Raw genomic sequence first — 27,979 nt, forward strand, 5'->3', positions numbered from 1 at the left:
TGCAAATGATGCCCGCATCACAGTGGCGCGTCTTCTTCTCGCGCTTGGGTGTTGGCTCGGCTCGGCTCGACTCACGGAAGGATGTCAGAGACACTCGGTCAATGATACCACACGGGTAGGGTTTAAACCCAAGGGTAAAGGGGTAGTATTTTATTGTAAATAGCACATGTTTTATGTTTATTTTTCGCCGTCTCGAAGGTGTCAGTTCCGAGGTCGCGGAGGGAATTGCTTTTGGGAGTCCTTACTAGGTAAGAAAGAAGCACGTGGATGTAAAACAACTGTTTTTGATTTGCTCATGTATCCTCTTCTACGCGTAGCTTACTTTTTGATACTTTGAATGCATTTTTGATTGAGATTGTTAACCTTCTTGCTGCATGTCTGCGATGCACATGGTGTGCACTCCATATAAGGGCTGACGCAACATTTCATTGTGCAAGATGAGGAGATAACGCAGGAACTCTTTGTATAATGCAGAATCAAAAATCTTTGGGGTTGACGTGTGTGAAAAGCGCGTGCATGTCCTTTTATATAGCGCGCGCTATAATTCATTGTCCTCTGGCATGAACCAAAAACCTCAAACAAAACCCAATGAACGCGGTGTCCATCACAGATTTGTAGCTAATCGACTTCCCGCCCGGACTTCAGGTTCAACGCATTCTTTGAAGAAATACTTTTTCGAATTCAGAGGCACGTGTGACAATCTGTCGACATTTAAAACTTGGAATTAGTTTTTATGCGAAGACAAAAAAAATAAATAAAAATTCTCCAAAACTAGAAAAATTCGCTAAACGAACTGAACTTCTGACACAGAAAAGCCACGTGCGCCCCCGGACAATCCGCATGTTTTGCTTGTTTGGGGCGAGTAACTGCGCTTTATTATGACGTTTGAAAATGCGGGAAATTTGTTTTGCAAGCTAATGCAGACTCGTCGTCTTTCTGCAACATTTATCTTTCTGAAGAAGAAAAAGGCCATTCTCTTGAGTCGTGCAGATGCGAAGAGCTGTTTGTGGTAAACCTTGTTTACGTTTTGTTTCATACGTAAATTGAAAAGATAGATTTTAGTTCATTCAATAGCAAACTATAGAGATGATTCCTCCACAGACAGTATTCATAATACTAATGTTCATGCATATGAATTTAATACACAATATAACTGCATTATGCCAGATTCCCATTCAAAATACAAAACTATTTACTGACCACGCATGTAGTGTGACTGTGACATTAGCAGTGCCTTTAATAACACTGCATTTCTCATGCTTTGTTTAATATAGGCTATATTCAAGCAGTGAGCAGTATTTTCATCTTTAAGCCTATTCATGTTTGAATGTACTACAGCTGATCTGTCGAGTGCATTATATTAACGCTTGATAATGATTTATTGCTTAGTTATTCAAGTGTTGCCTTTCTAGCTGCAGTAATAGTGTCAATATGGCTCCTGATATCTGTATCAGAAATGAGGTCAAGAGGAAGTTCTCTCTTTTTTTCCCCAGAAACATTCATGCTATCATCCATGCCGCTCTCTGTGAACAGCTTATGGAATAATTCATTTTACATTTTAAATTTACTTAAAGGGTAGTTCACCCAAAAATGAAAATTCTGTCATCAATTACTCACACTCATGTTGTTCATAACCTGTAAGACTTTCGTTCATCTTAGGAACACAAATGAAGATATTTGTAATGAAAACAGAGCGCTTTCTGTCCTTATATTGACAGCTACGCAACTACCACTTTGACCAAAAAAAAAAAATTAATAAAGAGAGATCGTAAAAAGTAGTCCAAATTTGTACAAAGTAATACATAATAGATGTTACGCATTGTAATGTGTTATTTTTAAACACAATTTGAACAGATTCATGGAAAAGAAATGAAACCTCTTTCCTCTGTGTCCTGAAACGCAGCCATGAACAACTGCAAAAATAAAGTCAAGGTGACTGTGCCCTAGTCTATGGAATCTTATGGGTAGCAAATTTCAATTTGAGATGTAATATGCAAAATGACAATGCATTTCTGCATTTAAATTTAAATTTTCCAAAACATTTGTGCAACGTTTGGTGCAAAATGAAAATTCAATTATATAATTTATATTTGCCATTTCATACACTAGTTTTAATATGTAAATTGAATACATATTTTAACGCTTTATAAGTTGCAAAATTAAAATGTATTACAGAAATTATTAGATATGTTTAACATGTTCAAGCAAAAACCGTAGCAAAATTGTAATTTAAATGTTGTTTTTTTCTTAATTGCATTGACACTCACAGTTAAAACACTTGCGATTGCATTTCCATTAAGTGTCCTGCAATGAATGTTGCAAAATTCAATGTGCAATTTGAAAATGCATTCTGAGCCGATCACGTGCCCGCCCTGTCAATCACTGCGTGAAGTTGGCCCCGCCCCCAACCCAATGCAAAACGTCGGCAAAATAGGCTCACTCGTTTTTACTTCGTTTGTGCTGTAATTTTTGTTTGTGCTGCTTCTGTTTTTTAGATAGTAAAATTATATTTATTATAGGTCATTCTGATGTCACCCAGGCCGCCACATGCTCCAAATAAAATAGTGTCGTTCTGTTTGTGCCGGTTTTGTTTGTGCTGCTTCAGTTTTTTTAAATATTAGACCGAATTATAGACGATGATGTCACCAGCCCCCCGACCTGCTCCACATTCACCCAAAATAGACTCATATGTTTGTGCTAATTTACGCCGATAAACGTTTATTTTGTGCTGCTTTGGTTTCTTAAATATTAAAATAATATTTATTGGTCATTCTGAGGTCACTCAGCCCCCCTACCTGCTCCACATTCACCCAAAATAGTCTCGTTTGTTTGTGCGATCGTTTGTGCCGGTTAAAGTTTCGTGTGCTGCTTCGTTGTTTAAAATATTAGACACTGAATTATAGACGATGACGTCACCAGCCCTCGACCTGCTCCACATTCACCCAAAAAAGGCTAGGTCGATGAATTTGACCCGTCAGATTCCGTGACCCTGTGTATTAATACCTGATCAATATGATTTATAAAATAGAAAGGGGATTCGCATGTCTGCCTCATATTTTATGATTATACAGCTGCATAAACAGAGATGGTCACTCACACATCACATTCGTCACTTTATTGAACATTACAGTCAGTTATAAATAAAGAGCGGTCACGTTTTTAGGTAGCTATACCGAATACCAACGGAGCTTTGTCATATTATGTGATCACAGAGTAATAGGCCTATGCATTTGTAAGGAAAAACTACAGTATCTCCAACATTATTGAGTATTAAAGTTAATAGTAATAAGACTAAAGATAAGCATGTATCAGACAATGAGAATATTTTATACAAAACGAAACCATCAACACAGTCCAGCATCAGACAACAGCAGCGCAGCAGAATGTTGACGCCTGATTAGGCAGAACATTCTCCCAGACCCAGACGGTCCAACATCGTACTGGTTCTATCACCTGCAGATGCGTAATAATCTTCGGAAACACTACCATTTCTCTGTCCACGCTCCACTTCATCTGCTAGTGAATGTAACGCTCGTATCAGCTCTGCCGCCGCCCTGTTTCCTTCCAAGACCTCAAAATACGCACCATAGCCTATGTTTACCTGTTGCCGAGCCACGCCTTCACGCAGTGATTGACAGGGCGGGACGGGCACGTGATCGGCTCAGAATGCATTTTCAAATTGCACATTGAATTTTGCTACATTCATTGCGGGACACTTAATGGAAATGCAATCGCAAGTGTCTTAACTGTGAGTGTAAATGCAATTAAGATAAAATTACATTTAAATTACAATTTTGCCACAGTTTTTGCTTGAACATGTTAAACATATCTAATCATTTATGTAATACATTTTAATTTTAATTTTGTAACTTATAAAGCATTAAAATATGTATTCAATTTACATATTAAAACTAAGTGTATGAAATGGCAAATATAAATTATATAATTGAATTTTCATTTTGCACCAAACGTTGCACAAATGTATTGGAAAATTTTAATTTAAATGCAGAAATGCATTGCCATTTTACATATTGCATTTCAAATTGAAATTTGCTACCCATAAGCTTCCATACTAGTCTACCCCAGAAAATACACACAGTGTTTTAATATTGTATTTGAGGAAGGTACAAATTGTACTGAATTCAGCAGAGTTGTAAAATTAAGGTTTATATTATCAAGAATTAAATAAATTCTGCAGAAATCCACACAATGGACCTCATTTATGAAACGAACATGTGTTTGTGTTATATTTTATAGTTTAATATATAATTCATGGCTAATTATTTTTTTAATTCTTGTTCTGTTCTGAATGCCGTTACATTTAAAGGAGTTGTTGTGAAGTGAGGGGAAAATAGCTTAGGCTGTAGTGTTTATAGTGTTTGAAAGTGTTTCGTTTCATTTACCAGGCTATCTAATATGCATATAAATTAATGTAATTGTTTCCAATTGTGAGGTTAACGGGCGTTTTTGGAGTAAGATCAGTTTCTCTTTGTTTCATAAATCACACGTCGTGAACCCTGTCGTAAGATGATTTCTGTGCTTGTGGTGAAACATTTATCAGGGCTAAAATATTCCAAACTGTTTCAATATACTCCGTGATTATTACATAAGTTATTCTATGCTTTATTTGAACATTTATTTGAACTGATTTGGGTGTGTATGAGCGTTGCCATTGGGAAAATGCAGAATGTTGTGTGTGTGACCATTACAGGTCAGGTTTGATTTCAAGCTTGTCGATTTGATTAATTAGTGGTTATGTTCATCATGTTGACACAGGTATCAGTCAGAAGACATTTACAGAGAAGGTGTCTCTCTAGAGTTGAAGGGTGGTGGACTATGTGTTTGCTTTTCAGGGCATGTCAAGTTAAACTGCCGTGACCGAGTTTTTGTTTGGACAGTAAAACGGTCAGATCTGCAGATAGAAATTTGGCATGAGTATATGGAGTGACAGGTGTTCAGTTCCAGAAATATTTTTGGGTTGCTTCAATAAATCACCCATCATGACTCTTTTGTTTTGAGGATGTCTGTGGTTTCACTTCTCCGTGAGTTGGTTTGTTTTTCATCATCAATGCCCTTCAGATTTCAGGAGACAAATGTAATGTTAGCATCAAGACAGTTAAAACACTATTCTTGGACTGGGTGTGTCAAGGTGGGGTGTTGGCAGGCAGGCCTGGATAATATGCTGTTGGGCTTGATCTCCATAAGGGTGTGGAATAAAAATTGAATTCACAGGTATTTCCCGTCACTTTAATCCCGTTGTATATTAATGCACTACCTTTATTAGGCTATAGCACATGATGCGGCCACATCTCTTGCATACACAGAAACATTCAGCAGCACATAAATGATCTGTGCTGTCTCAAGTAATTAAATTCACATCTTCACCTAGAAAGACGCACCAGACGCAGGTAATTCACACGCTCTTATTACATATTTTTTTTTTTTTTTAAATAAATTCATTCAACTAAATGTAATATTACCATACATCCATTCAAATTTTTGCTGCAAACATAAATAAGAGCTTTAATTTGTGAACACTGATAGGCCGCTGTACGTGAGCTGTATCGTTCAGTTTCGTTCCACCAAGTGGGGCACTAATTTTTCTTTTGCTCAATATGTTCAACGTTAATAAAAGATATCCAAGCAAAAAGTTCTCCACGCATTATCCTGCAGTTAATGAGAAATTGTAATTTATTGGCGCACTATATTGATTGCGTATTGAGACGTCTAAAACGGTTGAGCTCGATTTTCAACCAATCAGCATCGAAAATGTAAGTAGGTCACAGCCGAAATCAAGCCAATATCACTACGCACATGTAAACAGAGGAGGACGTAAGCAGCGCATCTTCATCTGATAGCGGCGATCAAGCTCGATTAACACCCGTAAAGTGTATTCTTCATGTCGGAAAAGATGGTGGGAAAGGTCCGCAGCCCTTTACTGAAGTCCGATGGGAAAAAAATCAAGCAATGTGCGTAGGAATGGCTCAAAACGTCGGACACTACATTTACATTTACATTTAGTCATTTAGCAGACGCCTTTCTCCAAAGCGACTTACAAATTAGGACAAAATTCAGCGAGTCATCATAAAGAGGCAAAAGCAACAACAACGCAAGAAGTGCTCAAAGTACGAAGTTCAGGTATTATTCAGAGTAGCATAAGCCTGATAAGTGATGTTACAAAGGGAAAGGAAAACATTTTTAAATTTTTTTTTTTTTTTTTTTTAACACTACGGAGCTAACGTTAGCTATTGCTAATAAACATTTTGCCCTCCTGGACAAACTGGTCTCTGATGTCCCAACAACTACGGGTTTCACCCGGCCTGATATCGGCGTTTTATAGGCTAGACAAAAAAAAACGCTTGACTTGTGTGTATGTGCATGATGGGTAGGTTAAGGGGTCGGGTGAGTGTGTGTATGTGAGAGAGAGAGAGAGAGAGAGAGAGAGAGATGGGTAGGTTTAGGGGTCGGGTTAGTGTGTGTATGTGTGTGTGAGAGAGAGAGAGAGAGATGGGTAGGTTTAGGGGTCGGGTTAGTGTGTGTGTGTGAGAGAGAGAGAGATGGATAGGTTTAGGGGTCAGGTTAGTGTGTGAGTGTGTGTGAGGAGAGAGAGATAGGCTGCTGTCAGTAGCCTAAAAGAGGCCTAGAAATAGGGTTTCGTTCCACATATTTAATATCAGAAATATATAGAGATTCCTTAGGAAAAAGTTCTCCACACACAATCTTGCAGTTTTTGAGAAAAATTATGCTAAAGGTGCCCATTTTGAAAAAAAGGGAAAACATAGGGAATTTTGCACTTTCAAACCTGTTATCATATAAACCCAAAAATGCCGAATTACCACTTGAAGTACAAAATAAAATTTTGAAATTTTAAACCAGTTTGAAATGAAAACTTCTACTGTAACATTAACATCCCAATTACTTCTCATTATGTTGTTCCAATTCAAAGGTAATATTTGAGGTAAAATCTGAATAACAAATAGAATTAAGCCAAAATATAATAACCGAGCTGCCAACTCTCACGCATTCACCGTGAGACTCACGCAATTGACAATTTTCACACGCTCTCACACCACACATCCATTCTCAGGAAAGCCATTTATTGACCATAATATAGACACGTTAGTTGGCTAGAAAAAGAGCTATAGAGAGTATTTTGCTAAATATGTGTACTATATTACATATTTATTATATTTGTACTTATATCATTAAATAAAGTTGTTATTATAATAAAAAACACATTATATTTAATTTGAGTTATTTTTAACCTTAAATAATACTACCACAGCTGATAGGGCTGTCTGTGTGTAGCCTATTTTTCTTGAGAAAAATGAACGCCTATCTTGTGTACCTAATATTTATCCAAATGAGTCAACATTAAATCAAATCACAAGAATTGAATTGAAATTGTGAAATTTCTTTAAGAAATTTGTAAAAAAAAAAAAAAAAAAAAAACTTAGCTTACCAGAAATTGTACCATATAAACATTGTAACATGTTGTCAAAATTCAGTTTAGTTACTAAAATGTTTTGACAATCACCAAGTTAAACTCAAAAGTATACAAAGAAAAACACTTTTAAAAATAACACATTTAATGGTGAATTGTTAATTTGCATACACGAGCAGTAACTGCACTACATGTACATATTCACAGGAATGATTATTGTAAACAAGATTTAATTTGGATTTATTTATTTACCTACCCATCTCTCTCTCTCACACACACACACACACACACACACACACACACACACACACACACACACACACACACACACACACACACACACACACACACACACACACACACACACACACACACTAACCCAACCCCTAAACCTACCCATCTCTCTCTCACACACACACACACACACACACACACACTAACCCAACCCCTAAACCTACCCATCTCTCTCTCACACACACACACACACACACACACACACTAACCCGACCCCTAAACCTACCCATCTCTCTCTCTCTCACACACTCACACTAAACCTACCCATCTCTCTCTCACACACACACACACACACTAACCCGACCCCTAAACCTACCCATCTCTCTCTCTCTCTCACACTCACCCGACCCCTTAACCTACCCATCACGCACATACACACAAGTCAAGCGTTTTTTTTTGTCTAGCCTATAAAACGCCGATATCAGGCCGGGTGAAACCCGTAGTTGTTGGGACATCAGAGACCAGTTTGTCCAGGAGGGCAACATGTTTATTAGCAATAGCTAACGTTAGCACCGTAGTGTCCGACGTTTTGAGCCATTCCTACGCACATTGCTTGATTTTTTCCCATCGGACTTCAGTAAAGGGCTGCGGACCTTTCCCACCATCTTTTCCGACATGAAGAATACACTTTACGGGTGTTAATCGAGCTTGATCGCCGCTATCAGATGAAGATGCGCTGCTTACGTCCTCCTCTGTTTACATGTGCGTAGTGATATTGGCTTGATTTCGGCTGTGACCTACTTACATTTTCGATGCTGATTGGTTGAAAATCGAGCTCAACCGTTTTAGACGTCTCAATACGCAGTCAATATAGTGCGCCAATAAATTACAATTTCTCATTAACTGCAGGATAATGCGTGGAGAACTTTTTGCTTGGATACCATTTATTAACGTTGAACATATTGAGCAAAAGAAAAATTAGTGCCCCACTTGGTGGAACGAAACCCTATTTCTAGGCCTCTTTTAGGCTACTGACAGCGGCCTATGATGGAATAAGCAGGATAATCCACAGCTAGGTGTGCAACTGTGCATTATTAAACTATCTTAAAGCACTCCATTTCATTTTGGGTCGGGTGCTTTGCCTCCATATGTTTGGCATTAAATTTGAAATGGATAAAAAAAAAAAATATGTGTTGCTGAGAGATGTCTATTATGCTCCCAAATGCTGCATTTGTTTGAGGGATTACTCAGTATTGATTTATTAAATTGAGCAAATGTGTTAGTAAAGACTTATATAATGTTACAAAATATTTGTGTGTTTTTTTTAGATCCTGAAAAAATATGAATCAAGCAGTTTTGTCCAAATTTTCTGAAGAGACTTGATTGCTTTATATGATGAATAGATTGAATTTAGTTTTTTATTCACATAATATATGTATTCCCAAGTACAGATTCAGATTCAGCTCAGATTCCTCATTATAGCTCTGATCTAATCAGATCATCTCAACAGAAAGTTGTCACCTTATTCATATAGCGCTTTTTACAATACAGATTGTATCAAAGCAGCTTCACAGTGATAACATGAAAATAATACAACAAAGTTTGTTTCTAAAATAAAATTGCGTCATCGTCCACCCTAAGTAAGATCAATAATATTGTTGAATATTAAATGTCCCCAACTAAGCAAGCCAAAAGCCAAGGCAACAGTGGCAAGGAGCCAAAACTCCATCAGGTGACAGAATGGAGAAAAAGTCAATGTCAACTGACCTGGGCATTGTGACCCTACTGAAGAGTGTGAACACAACTACACGTGTGAACACAATGTGACCAGCTGATGTGTTCAGATGCCTCCCGTTTCTGCTAGTGATCTGTGATTGGTGGAAAATGGGGCAAGGCCCTCTACCAGCCCACTAACTGGATTTACACCGCTTGACAGAAGCACGAGTTTCCGTGCCTGCGTTTGCGTTGCTATGACCGTTTAAAGTGGATATGGGTGTGCTCATCATTACTCTTCAGTCTTCAAGGCTATGAATGGCAGATTTCTCAGTATACCTTGTGCAATCATGTTTCCACACAGCAGCGTTAGGCTGTATAATAAGCAGGCTTTGTTCTATTACTCTCTCTCCTAATAAACAGCCCCAGTACATGAATGTTAAATTCGACTGGCATCCATTGAGAATGTGTTCAGGAGAGCCAAGGTGACTTAAAAGGATATAAAATAAGACAAAACAACAACAAATTAAAATATTTATTGTATTTAATTTTTTGTCTTTCCGTGTTTACACAGAAGCTGAATATTGCCAAATAGGCACTTTTACATTTCGCTTTGAAACCAAATCTTCCGCCATCATTTTGTCATTCAGCTTCTCTTTAAATCTTTTAAATGAAATGAATTGAATCTGACTCCTGCTGCTGATCTGTGCTGCAGCAGTTTTTAAAGGCTCATCATGAAACCCCAAAACACATTTTTTGAGATCTGAATAAAGGTTGAAAACACTGAAAGCATTTTACCAATAAGCAGAAATTGGTTATTCCTGCGTTTTTCAGAGCAATTTCGTTCTTCCGGGTTGAAAGTAGCGCTTTCCGGTAAAATACCGAATACCGGTTTTTATTTTTGTTATGATATAAAAAAAAAAAGATTATACTGCAATACCGGTGTATGACGATTTAACAACGTTGGGAACGCCGCGGTGTGCCGCAACACTGTTTGAGGGGTTGAAACTTTTCACTGTTGGACTGTGGTGAGGGTACAGCTGTATGTGTTACTAAGCGTGACCGTGAAGATGAATTTGTTAAACCATAATTGATAGCTGTCAAATTATATTTGTTTTTCCCATACATTGATTCACAATATTAACACTGCCCGCCACAAATAGACTTTCCAAAAGGCTTTGACATCGTTGAGTAAAGTTTTAAAGTAAAAATGCGGCACGGGTGTTTTTTATATGAATGTATCTTTGAAGGGAACTGACTGTCTGTAGAAAAGTTTGTTATTTTCATTTAATCTATCTTTATCTTTCCTGATGAAGCAGCGTTTATGAGCCGCTGCGCTGCTTTGTGTTCAGCCGTTACCGAGGAAACCGCTTTGTGTTCAGCTGTTACCGGGGAAACCGCTTTGTGTTCAGCTGTTACCGGGGAAACCGCTTTGTGTTCATCTACATTATTCACTCATGACAGTAAAATGGGGCATTCTAAGTCAGTCTACTGCAGTATTTCCTCTCTCAATCAGTAGAAAATTTGGTTTACACCCAGTCATGCTTGGAAAAAAATACAGTCATATACCGTAAAACCGGTATAATTTAGAAAAATACCGTGATATACATTTTTGGTCATACCACTAGGGCTGGACCCGAATATTCGAATATTCGTTCGGTGGGTTGGTATTCGATTTGAAAATTTCACATTCGAATATTCGTTTTTTGTTGTTGTTTTTTTTGCACACCTGGGATCCCCCGCGAAACGGTTCTCATTCGCGCTTGAATAAGGCCGGCGACACACTGGCTGCGTGGCATGAGCGTCTCAGCTGCGTGGTGTGTCCGTTTTTATTTCTGCTCCCCTGTTAACAGGTTGAAGTTTGCACACTGCCTGCGTGAGACACGCGTCTCAAGGCGCGGCTCGAGCCACGCGGAAAACGCGTGCATGCTAGAAATAGAACCGACGCCTAAAAGTGTTCCTGCAACGGGAGTGTTCTCTGGCTAGCGCAGAACAGCGGAGTTTGTATGGACTGAAGTGCATGCCTGAGCTTGTGTTTTGGGTTAAGCTGCGTTGCTTTGACATTGTGGAAAATAGAATAATAGAAACAAAATGTATTGGCCTTTTTACCCGTTATGATCAATCTAAATTACCGTAATCTAGTTTTTTATTCAACTTAATTTGTTTTTTCTTTATTTAAATTTCGTTTTTTCTTTATTTAAATTTCGTTTTTTCTTTATTTAAATTTTGTTTTTCTTTATTTAAATTTCGTTTTTTTCTTTATTTAAATTTCGTTTTTTTCTTTATTTAAATTTCGTTTCTCTTTATTAAAATTTCGTTTTTCTTTATTTAAATCTACCCTTTACTGTGTCAGTAATTTGTTAGTCAGAAAAATATTAGACTACCTTAAAAGTATTGCTTAATTTAACAGACCTGTGTGTGTGCGTTTTATATCACTAGTGCAGTGTCCATTCTCGGAGCATATAAGCCCTGCCCGCGTGAGGCGCGCCGCTTCCCGCTCGCGCTGTTCTGTAGTTTACTAAAAGTTTATTAATTCTGAACATGTCGCGTCTTGCGTGTCCATCTATATTGCACCAAATGCGACACTGCACTTGTGAAGTCGATTGGATGAACGGTTCTCGAAATAAGACATACCGACACATAGAGATTCCTGCCTTTATTAGAGAGAAGAATATGTTCAGCCCCCTCTCTCCGAAGCTTCGAATATTCGATGTTCATTACTACCGAAGCTTCGAAGCTCAAAAAATGGTATTCGGACCAGCCCTACATACCACCGAGCACTAGTTGAAAGTGGAAGCAACGTCACGGAATCTGAGCGCCTCTCTGCATTAATGTTTCTGTAAGTGTATGTTTCCTCACCACAGTAGCATTTTCATTTTCCCCACGATGCTGTCAGAGCTGGCGTTTGACTCCTAACACATGGAAATCATGAATGCGATGACATGAGGAATTATTCTTTCTGATACACAGAAGACAATGATGTGAGATTCTGAGATGTGAACGACCAGGCTAGAACAGGGGGGTTTCTAGACACTTTAATTGTAGTGTCTGTTCTCTAACTGAACTAAATGATTTTAGAAGGGTGGTATAATGCCCTTTTCACAAGATGTAAAATAAGTCATTGATGTCCCCAGAGTGTGTGTGTGAAGTTTTAGCTCAGATACCCCACAGATATGTTTATATAGCATGTTAAATTTGTTACTTTTTGAGGGTAAAAGTTTGAAAAGTGAAATCATATTCAACCACCCCTTTAAATGATGACGGTGTCGTGGTGGGCAAGTGCTGTAATCAACACCGACTATCACAGCAAGCATAATCCATACGTTATGAACTATCATTGTTATCATTATCATTGTATGGGAGATCATTGTATGATCTTCAGATTATATCATTGTATAGCAGCGTGAACATTTTCGAAACACCCATTTTTTTTTTTTACACCACAGTCATACGGGAATGAAGTGACATGAGTACATCTTTTTTTTTTTTACTTTATTTCAAAACACAAATATGAAATGTCATTTAAAGGTTGAAACATCTAGAGCAGATTTGATGTTTTGTAGCTGTAAGTGTCAGAGGTGTTTTATGACGGTAGGCAGTGACGGACAGAAACCAGAGTCAAGAGATGTGATGGAGTGAATGCAGGAGCAGCTGCCGGTCTTCACTTGACCTCACGATGTGCTATTTGTGTCCAGAGCTTTGAATGAGTTAGTTGCCACAAAGGCATGCGACTCGTGCTACAGGCGGACACAGGGTTTGAACGCCTCCCCTTGCTTGTATTTATTATGAGTTGAGAGAGGACAAAGGCTCCATCAAAGGTTTTACTTTACAAATCCTCATTGTGTTTGATACCTGGAGGAGGTGCTGAACTCAAGCCAGAGCTCAGAAAAGAATCACAGGACTTTATTTGTATTCTGGGGATTTCCTTGCTCTGATATTGAGTTGGTAAGAAAAGGATTTGAAACTTCAGTGCGCTCTGATTAACGGTCACAGTGGATTTGTTGTCTTGCTGTTTATCTTATTTGAGTTTCCCATGACTCCATTATTGGTTTTGCTCACTAAATTATTCAATGGCACTAATTTATTTTAAATGCTTTAGTGTTTCAACAGTGGCCTTCAGGGGGACTCAAATTTAATATGGTTATTTCAGACTAAATTATCTTTTGATGTCTTTTCTTTCTGTAATCAAACATGAAGGGAATATTGTGAGTTAGAGTTTGTGTTTTAGCCATGATTACCAATGGATGGATCTGATGCAATCAGTCAAGAACATGTCAGTGACATATTTCACCTTTAAATCAAAAGAAAAAAGCCTTAAAGAAAAAAAAGAATATCTTGTATAAATTATTCTTAGTTTTCCTTCGTAAAATATGTATTATTTTATTATAAAAAAAATTATTTTATTTTTTTTCTTCTTTTTTTTTCTGTGATATTTGACGTAGACAACATGTTTTGTAAGAATGACCAAAATATAAAAATTATATCTCTGTTAGGAGCTGATGAAATAGGGTGTCCTGTTACTTGAGCTGAAGAAACTGGAAAAGGGAATAAAAGCTCACGCTCATGTTGATTGGTGTACAGTATATTTATTTATTACATTGTGACTTGCTTGAATATGATCACTGACGTTAGTGCCACACTTGTGTGTTTATAAAAAGATCCTACTGTAAAGTTCATGAGATACCTCGGCTTAACTCCAGTCTGCTTTTGGCTCACAGCTATTACAGTAACGATGAGTAAGAGAATCCTGCAGGTTGTAGTACCAGGCTCACATATCATCACTCTTGTGACTCTCCCAGGGAAGCTTATGTCAGGATCTTGCTGATTGCATCATTTAATAAGACTCCTATCGCACTTCATTTGAATATTATTATTTATTTATTTTTTATAGCTATTGATGCCATAAAACAAAGATATTTAGAAAAATTATTGTAAACTGAAATAAAGTTAATATGGTGGGAGGAGGTATCGCTGATGGAGACAGATAAATTGAATAATAGGCCTAAAGGTCTAACAAATGATTTTGAATTGTTGCATGTAATTGAATGCAATAGTTTATCTTAGAATTTTTTTGTATTTAACAATTATTTTGATTTGTTAAAGCTAGAATTATTTAGTGAATTATTTTTAATTGATTAAATTGAGTGCTGCAATCTGCATAAAAATGGCTATATGAATGTTTTACATGAATTTGTTGTATATATATATATATATATATATATATGCCTATATAAACTGTAATAATGTTGTAATATTATAATAATATTGGTGGCTCAATTGAACTTTTAGATTACCATTGCTTTCATCTATTAAATTAATCTGTAAAAACAATAATTTAATAACATAGTATAATGTAATATTTAGCCAATGATAAAATTCATTTCCATTTTAATACTGTATATTATTGTGTTGTGATGCCTAAATTTACTTGTAGCATTTATTATTATATTTATTTAAAAATAGTGAAGCATTTTAACAATGATTATTAATTGGCCATAACACAAAAATAAATGGAACAATAAAAAGTATAATTGCTAAATCCTAGTAACTAAAATATATAAAAACCAAATATTAATATATCTTTAAAATAACACTTATTTGTAACTATCAGAACAATTGTGCAAACTTGAACATTTGAAAATGTGTTAATATCCTTGACTTTAATTGACTGTATATCAGAATAATAATCGCGCTTACTCTGTCTTTTGTTTTTCCAGGTCATTGGCACTAGAGTGTAGAGCTTGCCTGTGTGTGTGTGCTTGTGTGTGTCTGAGTGTTTAGAGAAATCAATATGGTCCTTGCCCACCTAAAAGTAATTGGAAAGCAGCTTCTGCGGGTGAAGGTGGTCGACTGCAGCACAGAAGAGTCCCGGCTTTCCCGATGCCTCAACACCTTTGACCTGGTGGCACTCGGAGTGGGCAGCACGTTGGGCGCTGGCGTCTATGTGCTGGCTGGGGCCGTGGCGCGGCAAAACGCCGGTCCGGCGATCGTCCTGTCCTTTCTGATTGCAGCATTGGCCTCAGTCATGGCAGGACTGTGTTACGCTGAGTTCGGAGCACGTGTACCCAGGACGGGCTCGGCGTATCTGTACAGCTATGTGACGGTGGGCGAGCTGTGGGCCTTCATCACCGGCTGGAACCTCATCCTGTCTTATATCATAGGTGAGAATGCTTCAAATAGCCCAGGAAGTTGTAAATAAAGATTATTGGAGTATGCTTTACAAGACAATATCAGTCTTAAAAAACATTTTTACTTCAGAAAATGTTTATAAATATAATGTTTAACTCAATGTGTTGCTTGCTGTTTCTTTGTAATTGTTTGTGAAATTGACTTGCAATCTGAGTAAAAATGGTTTCAAATCAAATCCTGCACCAATTTTTTTTTGTAGTGTTAAATAAAAAAATCTACTTGTTTTCATTTGAATTCAGTATGACTAAAATATTGCAAATGTATTGTGATTTATAAAAAGAATCTATCAAAATAAGGAATATATGTTAAAAACACTACTGTAAAATAAATTTTTTTTTTACTGTATCATTACAATACTAGTACATCTTACTTTATTCATTTTCAAACAGTAAGTCAAGTTTATTTGTATAGCGCTTTTCACAATACAGATTGTATCAAAGCAGCTTCACAGTATTAAATTAAAATAATACAACAAAGTTTGTTTCAAGAGGAATTTATTGATTGATAAAATTAAATTAAATATCCCCAAAATATCCCCAACTGAGCAAGCCAAAGGCAACAGTGGCAAGGAACCGAAAAACTCCATCAAGTGACCTTTAATTTTTTCTTTAGATTTGTAAATAAAAATATGCATTGCCACTTTCAGAGTGAAGCTCAGCACTGTTTTTTATCTACACTCACACAGCTCATGATATATACTTATTTAACTAACTCGCAGCTTTCGATTTATCGTGCAGCCCTAGTTATAACCTGACCACAAATATAATGTTCCCTCTTTCAGGAACATCCAGTGTTGCTCGAGCATGGAGTGCGACCTTTGATGAGCTCATTGGGAAACATATCGAGGACTTCTGCAAGCTACACATGAATATGAACGCCCCGGGAGTGCTAGCAGAGTATCCGGACATGTTTGCAGTGCTCATCATCCTCACGCTAACAGGCAAGACATTGAGGAGTCACATTTCACAAATATACCAGTTTATATCACTTTATGTTCAAACAAATAAATGTCTTGTGGCTGTTCTTCAGGTTTGTTAGCGTTTGGGGTGAAGGAGTCCGCTATGGTCAATAAGGTGTTCACCTGTGTCAATGTTCTGGTCCTAATGTTTGTGGTGGTGTCGGGCCTCATCAAAGGAACCCTCAAAAACTGGAACCTGGATCCTAAAGAGATCCTCAACCAAACATCCTCCTTGAAGTAATGAACTGTTTTTTTTTATTCTTTTAATACAGCTATACACAAGCAGTATATTTTGTGGAATCTGAATTTTGTTTCAGAACACTACTTTTATTTCAGATCAAAATCAAAAGAAAGAAATCTGTATTATATTTTGCTGAAAGTCATGTTGAGTTGCTGAAACAGAAGTAGTGACAGATTTTTTTAAATATTTTTTTTAATTCCATATTGTAATGTGCATCTAAAAGTAATGGATTATCGAAAAGAACAGTCGGATCAACAAAGAGGTTATTAAAAGAACAGTAATGTTAATCACTGAAATTGAATTATACTTTGTTTACTCTTTAAACAGCATTATGATAAAAATGGGAGACTTATGGCAACAACTTTCTTACCTGTACTCGACTGTTTTTATTCGGGCGGAACTGAGAGAACGACACTTTTTTCCCCCTCCTTTTGGCCTAAACACTGTTTGTGGTCATTTTCTGTTGTGCCGTTCTCTCTGTATTTACCAATTCTTTGCAGCCTTTAGTCTCCGCCAACAACACGCTGAATCCTTCACTGGAGACCGAAAATAACTGAAAAGTTTGCGAAGAAGTATTTCCTATTAAAGCAAGGCGGTAATTAACTCTGGTCAAGTGTATCCATAGCAGACTGGTGGGAGTGGCCTTGGATGGCAACATGCCCAGTGCATTATGGGTGTTGAAGACAACAGCCTTTCTTTTCTTTTTATTAGTAGCACTGATTTCAGGTTTTTTTCCCACTGTATAGGTAGCCAAGTTTTATTTATTTCGTCCTCGAAAAATCCTATATTACTCATGCTGTTCACTTTTTATATAATCAACGTAGATTAAATAAAAAAATAACATTATATTATTTAAACATAAATATGAAACTATATGCATTTTCTTTAAAGGGATAGTTCACTCAAAAATGAAAATTGTGTCATCACTTACTCAACCTCGTGTTGTTCTAAACCTGTATGGGTTTCTCTGTTCTGTTGAACACAAAAGAAGATATTTTGAAGAATGTCGGTAACCAAACAGTTGATGGACCCCATTGACTTCCATAGTATTTTTTTTTTTCCACTATGGAAGTCAATGGGGTCCATCAACTGTTTGGTTACCGACATTCTTCAAAATATCTTCTTTTGTGTTCAACAGAACAGAGAAACCCATACAGGTTTAGAACAACACGAGGTTGAGTAAGTGATGTGATATATATATATTGGAAAAGTCGGGATGCGTCACCAGAGAGAAGTCTGTCGTTTAACCAGACGATCGAGTCTGCATATTATTAAAAAATAATTGTTTTACAGTCATTTACATTTTTATTTAATTTAATTGAATTTTTCCAACTTTATTGTCTTTGTTTGAGGGAGATGCTATAGCCTAGTCCTTGTTTGTATTTTCAGTTCATCCGAGCCGCTGCCAGATAGTCTGGGTGTTGGTGGTTTCATGCCGTTCGGCTTCTCTGGAGTCCTGTCTGGTGCTGCGACCTGTTTCTACGCTTTTGTTGGCTTTGATTGTATTGCTACAACAGGTACGTTTTTCATTTAGAGTCTGCTCTGAGACAGATTTTCAGATTGTTGCTGCCTGTCGAAATAAAGCCCTTTTCTTTTCTGCTTCTCTGCATTTCAGGCGAGGAGGTGAAGAATCCTCAGAGGGCGATACCTATTGGCATTGTAGCATCACTTCTCATCTGTTTCGTCGCTTACTTCGGCGTATCTGCCGCCCTCACGTTGATGATGCCGTACTACATGCTGGATAAGAATAGCCCTCTGCCTGTGGCCTTCAAACATGTGGGCTGGGAAGGGGCGACGTACGCAGTAGCTGTTGGTTCACTTTGTGCTTTGTCCACCAGGTAGGAGCTAAACAAACGTTATCTAACACAAGACCCCATGCTGTCAGTATTTTGGTGTGTGTATTTGCAAAGCATTATTTGTTTTAAAACAGCAGTTTGTCATTTCTGTGCCACTATTGGCACCACACAGGATTGTGAAAATAATGGCTGGAAACCTTTGCAAAACTCCATTGGCACAAATGTCTACAAATACACATGCACAAAAATCATACTGATAATAATTTAAAGGGGTCTTAGTATTTTTGAATTGAGAAGTAAGTTTGTTTTTTGCTCTCCATGACATGACCTTTTTAATACCTCAACTGTCAGGCTTAAAGCTGTGTGGAACTTAATAGAGGTCGACCGATATTAGATTTTACAAATACCGATAACGAAGTTGGTCAGTACCTACGATAACCGATAGTTTTTAAAACAGATGCTGAATTAAAACAATTGGAAATTCTGATATTTTTCTATTAATCTATTAGTCAGCCAAATCTAGTTTGACATATCTGCTATATCATATGTTTAGCCAATATGATATTATTACAGTATCAGCTGAGGGTGCTAGCACCCCCATAGAACCGCCGTTCTCACATAACTAGCCTTAGGCTAACGAATGCATAAATGTGCCCAGCTGGATAGGAACTAGTGCAAATAGACAGTAACATTTAAACATTTGTTTCAGATTAGCTTGTATTTTTGTCACATTTTTCTAATTGCTTGAGGTACTACTGCCGCAAAGCATCACAAGGTGTCAGTTATAGTTTTTATTTTGCCTCTAGAGGCCACTCTCATACTGTGTGATGACAGCGGACCCTTCTAAGCTGCTTCTGCAACCGATTAACCATTGTTCCAGAAATCGGTTAGAGGTGCCAATGAATCGGCAAAAGCGATATATCGGTCGATCTCTAGAACTTAATTTATTTACTCCCAAGTTAATTCAGCTGCAGTGTCATGAAATAATTGTAATGTTTAATTTTAATTTAATATACATACTGTGTTTCAAATGCTTTAAAGTGTCATGAAACCCCTCCTACAAAGTGTCCCGAGAATGAAACATTGTTTGTTCATGATAACGTTTGTACGCAGATTTCACAGTGAAAACATGCACATGCACAATTATTCAAATGTTTGGGGTTGTTAAGATTTTATGTTCAGAAGTATTGTGCTCATCAAGGGTGCATTATTTAATATACAGTAAAACAGTAATATTGTGAGATAGTATTACAATTTAAAAATAACTTTTCTATTAAAATAATTTATTCCTGTGACGGCAAAGCTGAATTTAAGCGTCATTACTCCAGTCTTCAGTGTCACATGATCCTTCAGAAATCAGTCTAGTATGCTGATTTGCTGCTCAAGAAACATTTCTTATCAATTTTGAAAACTGTGATGCTTAATATTTCTTTTCATTATATGTTTTCAAGATTCTTTGGAAAAAAACAGCATTTATTTAAAATGGGAAATCTTTTGCAACCCCAAACTTGTGGTGTGTATGATCTCAAAAAATGTGGTTTGGAGTTTTATGACCCTTTAAATGCAAACCCACTGTTTTTTTCTTTTCTTGTTAAAGCTAATTCGCTTCAGTAGATGTTAAATGCACAAGCTAACTGCATTGCATGGCTTGAATCTGTTTCTCTCCCCTGAACTAGTCTGTTGGGCTCCATGTTCCCAATGCCCCGAGTAATATGGGCCATGGCTGAAGATGGGCTGCTCTTCAAGTTCTTGGCCAACATCAATGAAAAATCCAAAACGCCCATAATGGCCACTATAACTTCAGGCATTGTGGCAGGTGAGGACGCTCTTTCAAACCACTAACACACTCGCTTCTTTACAGATCTCACAGGGCTGCGGCCGACAACCTCTCAAACTGCACCATGACTAAATATGTCCGTCTCATCCACTAAACTAAAAATAGGCTTTATTCAGGCCTTCATGTTCAGAGAATTACAGCATTGACATTAAACAGTTAGCGGAATTAATCAGAAGTATAAACTTCATACTTTTAAAGTAAATTTAAAGGAGCTGAATTATAAGGAGTATACTGAGCTTTGCTCTCCTATATGTAAAGTTTTAGTGGAGAGGCATCTGTGATTGTCTGAACCGGGCTCATCTTTGACGTTCAGAATCAGATTTAGATCATGTATCCACTGATCCTCCCTCCCCTGCTTGTGTAGTCTTCTGGGGTCCATGTTCCCACTGCCACGCATTATCTTTGCCATGGCAAATGACGGTCTGATCTTCACTTTCCTGTCTCGCATCAGTGAGAGGAAGACGCCCGTCATCGCCACCATGGTGGCTGGGCTTCTGTCCGGTAAGAGTAGAGGAGAGGAGATAAGGATTAACCCAGTTTTTAGAAGGATTTGTCACTTTTTCATTTAATTTATTTATCAAACCCTCAGAAATTATACCTCACATGTACTTCAGTGTATTTTTCATATTGTTTTGGAACCTCTTACTTTTGTATTGATATTTAGTGCTGAAATTTATCTTAAATGTACATTTTATTTTTACCTTTTAGGAATTTAAATATTTGATCAATGCCCTTAAAAGGATAGTCTACCCAAAGAGGAATATTGTCATTTACTTACTCTCATGTTGTTCCAAACCCTTTTGACTTACTTTCCTCTGTGAAACAAAAAAGAGGAAAGTCTTTTCTCTTTTTTTTTTTTTTTCCTGAAAAGAGCACATTGCATTGCACATGAGCCAACCACAACATGAAATCATTCGTTGTTTGAGAACCTTGGTTTGTCTACATTTTAATCCGCAGTTGCAGGCACTTAGGACTAGGAGGCACCTATAACCTTTTAATTGCATGTTAAACATGAAACAAATACAATCATTAAGACAAATCATTATCTATTACTTCTAGTGCAAGATGTGCTTTTTTAAGTAAGGGACCAACTGTTAACAGGATATGTGGTAATACTGAAGAGAGGATGTGCAATGTCAAATGTTATTTTACAGGGCGCACAAAATATAAATGAGTAAATAGTGTTGTTCATTTTCAGTTTGTTGAAGTCTCTTTAAATATCACAATTCATTAACCATTTCCTAATTATTTTTAGAGATTGTCTATTTTTATTGACTGGTTGGTTATTAAATTTTTATATGCCGCAAGAATATATTTACAATTCATTATAAATATTAACACAAATACAAAAACAAAACTTTAGCAGCAAATCATCATATTAGAATAATTTCTGAAGGATCATGTGACACTGAAGACTGGAGTAATGATGCTGAAAATTCAGCTTCTACATTTTAATATTTCACAATATCGCTGTTTTTGCTGTATTTTTGATCAAATAAATGCAGCCTTGTTGAGCAGAAGAGACTTTTTACCGACCCCAAACATTTGAACTGTAGTGTATTAATATTCATACTGCTGCAAATATTAACAAAATAGTATTATTGTGCATACACTTCTTATAATTATTATAATTAATACAACTGCTGAATCATTATCCTGCAATAAACGCTCCTCTTCCCTTCACAGCGGTGATGGCTTTCCTGTTTGATCTAAAGGATCTGGTTGATCTCATGTCCATTGGCACTCTTCTGGCTTACACACTTGTTGCGGCCTGTGTCTTAGTCTTGAGGTATGTTTTGAATTATGGGAGTGACTACCGTTAAACTGTGCTATAAGCATTTTCAAAAACTGGCTACAATGAGAGGACATTATTCTACTCACCCTTTAACCATCAAATATTAAAAGGAAATTAAAGTGTAAACAAATTATTAACAAATTAATAGAGCAGACCATGACCCACCGATTTTTTTTATACATACATATATATATACACATGCATGCATACATACTGTGCAAAAGTCTTAGGCATGTTAATATCTCTCCCACATTTCCAAACATTCTATTTGCCATTGATTGTAATAATCCAGTGAGATTTCTGTATGCACAAGGAATCTGACAAAAGCCGGTATGATCTGGGGGGATATTAACATGCCTAAGACTTTTGCACAGTTACAGGCATTATACATCCATATAATGCCTGTATTATGTAACATGTTGCCAAAAATGTCCATTAACTGAAACATTGAGTGATATTTCAAAGTGATTTCCGTCTTTGACAGACAATAAATATTGTTTTTTAAAGCATCCATGTGAAAACAAACCTGAAAAGAGAGGTGAGGAATTGATTTAGGGAGAAAAACAAGAGATTCTTAGTGCATTCGGGAAATTAAATCGGAAGAGCAGGCCACAAATGTGCAGTATTTGTTGTCTTTTTTCATACCATTACAGCGAAAAAATTAAATAAAATAAAAAAATCAGGAGGAAAAGAATGCAGATCTCTTTCCATAGATACTCTTGTTATACCACATAACATTAAAATACCAAGCGTTCATGTTATTCTCTTGAAGTCTGAACATGAGTCAAACATATGGATAAGGATTATTTGTAGCGCAACCTTATGATTTAAAATAATTTGTTTAGTCTTTTTAAGTGGAACTTCCCCAAACTGGAAGTGCCTCCCACAGTTTAAACCGCAGTAATCTTGTTAGGAAAAAGGTGGATAAACATTTAGGAAGGAAGTTTGGCTGAATGAGCTGTAAAGGTGGTGATACACAGGCCACAGGGCAACTTTTTGAGCAATGTTGCTGGGTAATCTTGCAGAGCGATTGTTGCTTGGGCACTTTCCCATTGAAAACGGGCAATACATTTCTATCTGGATAATTTTTATCGGTCGTGGGCCCCGCGTCTCATCTGGTTGCACGTTGACGGCAACATTACCCAGCATTCATTGCTCAAAAAGTTGCCCTGTGTATCACCACCTTTACAGCTCATTCAGCTAAACTTCATTCCTAAATGTTTATCCACCTTTTTCCTAACAAGCTTACTGCGGTTTAAACTGTGGGAGGCACTTCCAGTTTGGGGAAGTTCCACTCAAAAAGACTGAAACAAATTATTTTAAATCATAAGGTTGCGCTACAAATAATCCTTATCCATATGTTTGACTCAATGTTCTGCAGTCTGTCACTGCACACACCGTTTTTGCACACCATTTTTATGGATCCGATAATCGGTTTGCATTATTTTCTTAATCACACTAAGTTAATGTTAAAGTTACAGCCCTGATATAAATGTATTCATTATAATGTATAGTATCATTGATGTACTTTTATAGTTTTTAAGATTTTGAGTTTGATTTTATTTTTCTGGTTTCATTGTCATTTTAAACTTTTAGTAATTTTATTGTTTGTCTATCTAGTTTAAGTTTAGTTTATTACAACTAGCTGACATAAAATAAGTGTTTTTTGTATATATCTATTTCAGTTAATTTTTATTTTCAAGTAATGAAATTATGTATATTTTAGTTAATAATAGCCCTGATATATTCTCTCTCTCTCTCTCTCTCTCTCTCTCTCTCTCTCTCTCTCTCTCTCTCTCTCTCTCTCTCTCTCTCTCTCTCTCTCTCTCTCTCTCTCTCTCTCTCTCTCTCTCTCTCTCTCTCTCTCTCTCTCTCTCAGGTACCAACCAGAGCAGCCCAGTGTGAATGTCCATTATCAGATAGCCAGTTGTCAGGAGGAAACAGAGGCCGATTCCATCAACGAGAGCAGTGCTGGTTTCATACCTGGATCTCAAGATCTCTGCACCCTCAACAACCTTCTGTTCCCCAAAAACGAGGAGCCCTCTCGTCTCTCTGGCTTCACTGTCAACATCTGCACGAGTGTATTAGGTCAGACACACACAGATGCAAACCTGACACATTTACTTCAGTAGTCTTGCGTTCTGATTATTTTTAAATAATTAGACGGACAGCGAATCGACTTCACACTGATACCCTTCCTTTTGCTGCAGGTGTCCTGGTGTGTGTGTTCTGTGTCGTGGCGGTTCAGGGTGGATTTCAGGTCTGGGCTCTTGTGGTTCTTGTTGCTCTGGCTGTAGTTTGCTTCATCATCACCTTGTTAATATGGAGGCAGCCTGAGAGCAAAACTAAGCTGTCTTTTAAGGTAAATACACTCCTGCATGTTCACACAGAGTCTTTTATACTCTCTTCTTAAGGTGATTTGTAAAGACAGGTGGGTGTATGTGTGTACCCAGGTTCCTCTGCTGCCGTTCCTCCCTGTCTTCAGCATGTTTGTTAACGTGTACCTGATGATGCAGCTGGACAGAGGCACCTGGATGCGTTTCGCCATTTGGATGGCCATAGGTAAGTCTATTAGTGGTTGACTGATAAGGGTTTCTTGATGGTTTAAGCATGAGGTCAGCAGGTGGAGAGCAGGCGGTCTTTTGTGGCTGTTTGAGCGCATTTGACCACATGAGCGTTTACACAATGAAAGCAATCCGGTCTAATGGATTTGACTTCCTGAGATTTGAGAGAACTGATTTATGCTTTGGCAGCTATCCATTCTTTAATCCTATTATAGTATTTTAAACAAATATAATGGAAGAAAACACTTACTAACAGTACACTCTCCAAGACCAGGTAGTGCTAATTTTACATTAGATTAGATATTCAAAGACTTGTTGAAAAGATATAAATGCGTATTTGCTGATTGCCGACTGTATATAAAAAATAGTTATAATGTTTGCCTCTTTATTACTAGTAATAGAGAGGCAAGCGTTACAATACTTTTTTTCATATACTGTTTACTAGGGCTGGGTATCAATTCAGATGTTCCGATTCTCGATTCCATTTTCGATTTCGATTCTCGATTCAACTCAATTTACATAGATTTAAAGGGTTAGTTCACCCAAAAATTAAAATTCTGTCAGTAATTACTCCCCCTCATGTTGTTCCAGCCCCGTAAGACCTTCGTTCATCTTCGGAACACAAATTAAGATATTTTTGATTAAATCTGAGAGCTGTCTCACTCCTCCATAGGCTTCTAAGATATTATAACTTGCTGGGCCAGAAAATGTATTAAAGACATTGTTAATATAGTCCAAGTGACTCCAGTGGCTCAATCTTAAGTTTATAAAGCGACGAGAATACTTTTTGTGCGCAAAAAACAAACAAAAATAACGACTTTATTCCACTATTCATTTCCTTCTCTCTGGGCCTCGAGTCTTTTCACGTAGTGTTTAAGCGTAGTTGCACGTCACCACGTAGGCTCACTATTGGCCGACGCTGGTCATGTGTGTGATACGTGGTGACGTGCAACACAGATGCGCTACGCAGTTACACTACGTGAAAAGACTCGAGGCCAGAAAACTTGGATTAAACCACTCAATTCATATGGATTAGTTTTACGATCTCTTTATGAACTTTTTGAAGCGTAAAAGTGGTAGTTGCGTAGCTGTCAATGGAGGGACAGAAAACTCAGATTTCATCAAAAAAATCTTCACTTGTGTCTCGAAGATGAACGAAAGTCTTACGGGGTTTTGAGCGACATGAGGGTGAGTAATAAATGACAGAATTTTAGGCTGTTTTTTAGGCATTTTGTCAATGCACTTGGGTTCCCAGTTTTGGACTGAGCAGCTCCGCCCACTGTACAATCGGGTTGGTCCAATATCCAGCTCCTTATAATTTCTTATTAAACATCAAATAAGTGCTGATATATTGTGTCAAACTTTTTCACGTTCAAATTGGTTGCATATTGCAGGACGGTGAACTGCACAGACTTGAATAATAAAAACGTGATAAAAGAAAATAAATGTGTATAGTTGTTAAAAATAATCACAGTAAACTTTAACCATTGATGGAAAACAAGTACAAGGTCTTCTGCTTTGCTTTAATGACTTTGTTTCTCTCTAGGTTTTGTTATTTATTTTAGCTATGGGATCTGGCACAGCACAGAGGCAGCCTTGGCCTGTAACGACACGGAAGACCCCGTCAAACAAGACGAACCAGACACACCTGAGAAAGCGGCTTTCCTGAGCAACGCAGGGGAGAGCGCTGACCCTTGAGAAAGCACTTAAAATACTCGCTATACCAACATACGTGACCTACGACAACCAAAACGTCCGAACACAAAGCTGCTACTCTCTTGATGTGTTACTGTAGGTCTAAAGCACCTTTGAGCAGCTTTACAACATGTGACGAATTCTGTTTATCAGTTGAATTGTATTATTGTAAAACGTGAAGTACGGCATTACTGATTATATGATGTTCTTAGGGATATATGCTGCACTATTAGGACAGTCGGTTATTCCTCCGTCTGATTGGTTCATTTTTACTTATTTATTTTTGTAGCATGTTGCTATCATGCTTTTTAACAGGGTCTTGAGAAACTCATACAGTTTTCGCAGGTCATGCGTTTTGTATGTTGAACTCTAGGGATGCACCGATACAAAATTTACTTGGTTACATATTTTTTTAAAGCAAGGTAGCACAAAGAAACAACTGACAATTACACAGCTTCACAAGATATTTAAATAGTCATTTTACTCTTTGTATAATTTGTCACATATTTATTTAGCTGACTTAAGGTGCGTCAAATCGATTTCTCGATATGAGAAAGGGTTTTTTAATGCTACAAATCAAGCCAGTTGGTTTTTGGTCATTGAACAAGTCTGTAACGGTCCAGTGCCTTTCCCCACCCTTTATAATTATCAGTGCTGATGTCTACTGAACTAGCGGCCGATACCAATGATTGATCACAGTCTGGTGCCACTTTTCAGACTTTTATGAGACTGTTGCCAAGCCCTTGGGTGGGGAAAAAAAGACCAAGTCTTGGATCTGGGAAAAATCTCCATTCAGAGGGATTGTAATACTGGTTTGTTTGGTCCTTTTTTCTTTTTTTTTCTCTCTCTTTTTTTATTCAGCTGTTGTGTGCATGTGTATTCTCTGTTAGCTATTGGGAGAAATGGTTTTTGTACAGTATTTTTTGACTTTTGTGTATTGTACTTTGTCCATGTTTTAGTCGGTTGATTTGTACAAAACCAAAAACAAGCCAAAGAATTGATGATTACGGTATTGTTTTTATTATGAATAGCGGATCCGCCACTAACTGTATAATCTTTTTGACATTTTGCATTAAAAACCATAACATGTAAGAGCACAGATTTGCAGAAACATTGCGTGTCACAGTACATTTTCTGCAGTGTATTGTAAGTAATTGAAAATATCTTAAATATTTTCATGTAAAAAATTAAGGGAACTGTACATTTATTGTAAATATTTGCTGTTTTTCTTGCAATAAATTATTTTCTTGTTTGTAAAGAATGTTTCTCATATATATCTTAATTTATGCCTTTCATAACCCAAGACATAAACACTGAGTGCTAACAATATTTGCTTACAAACTTTATATAGTATTATACTAAATTTAAATAAATTCCATCTGCCTTTTACTAATAATAGTTATTAAAGCAGTGTAAACTTTTATAACATTTTATAAGATTGGTGTAGTGTATTATGGTGAATAATTAGAGCATGAATATTAAACAAATTAAGGCTAAATTTGTAAATTTGCAT

The 27,979-nt window shown here is 37.0% G+C and overlaps 1 protein-coding gene across 4 annotated transcripts; it reads left to right on the forward strand.

Annotated features, from left to right (window-relative positions):
- Positions 1–8: 8 nt before the first annotated feature.
- On the forward strand, positions 9–27,727 carry slc7a1b (solute carrier family 7 member 1b). 4 transcript variants are annotated; one of them, XM_082181175.1, is made up of 13 exons: positions 9–115; positions 199–248; positions 15,109–15,552; positions 16,362–16,520; positions 16,610–16,775; positions 18,169–18,296; positions 18,395–18,617; positions 20,252–20,391; positions 22,099–22,201; positions 24,087–24,295; positions 24,418–24,569; positions 24,661–24,769; positions 26,318–27,727. In XM_082181175.1, exons 3-13 carry the CDS (start codon positions 15,183–15,185, stop codon positions 26,467–26,469), a joined length of 1,911 nt encoding a protein of 636 aa, XP_082037301.1. In that variant the 5' UTR covers positions 9–115; positions 199–248; positions 15,109–15,182; the 3' UTR covers positions 26,470–27,727. The 4 variants fall into 4 exon arrangements, with proteins under 4 accessions (XP_082037301.1, XP_082037303.1, XP_082037300.1 ...); XM_082181177.1 differs by lacking the exon at positions 20,252–20,391 and adding an exon at positions 20,777–20,913 and having other exon boundaries at positions 37–248; XM_082181174.1 differs by having other exon boundaries at positions 41–248.
- The last annotated feature ends 252 nt before the right edge of the window (positions 27,728–27,979 follow it).

This window comes from Leuciscus leuciscus (genome assembly GCF_965113295.1).
Source record: "Leuciscus leuciscus genome assembly, chromosome: 9".
In the NCBI taxonomy this organism is placed as follows: Eukaryota; Metazoa; Chordata; class Actinopteri; order Cypriniformes; family Leuciscidae; genus Leuciscus; species Leuciscus leuciscus.

What these genes read in the sequence shown, in the direction of transcription:
- slc7a1b (XM_082181175.1), top strand. Translation starts at nt 15,183, where the DNA reads ATGGTCCTTGCCCACCTAAAAGTAATTGGAAAGCAGCTTCTGCGGGTG. An exon ending in AAACTAAGCTGTCTTTTAAG is followed by an intron (nt 24,570 to 24,660) that starts GTAAATACACTC and finishes GTGTGTACCCAG; the next exon opens with GTTCCTCTGCTGCCGTTCCT. An exon ending in CGCCATTTGGATGGCCATAG is followed by an intron (nt 24,770 to 26,317) that starts GTAAGTCTATTA and finishes GTTTCTCTCTAG; the next exon opens with GTTTTGTTATTTATTTTAGC.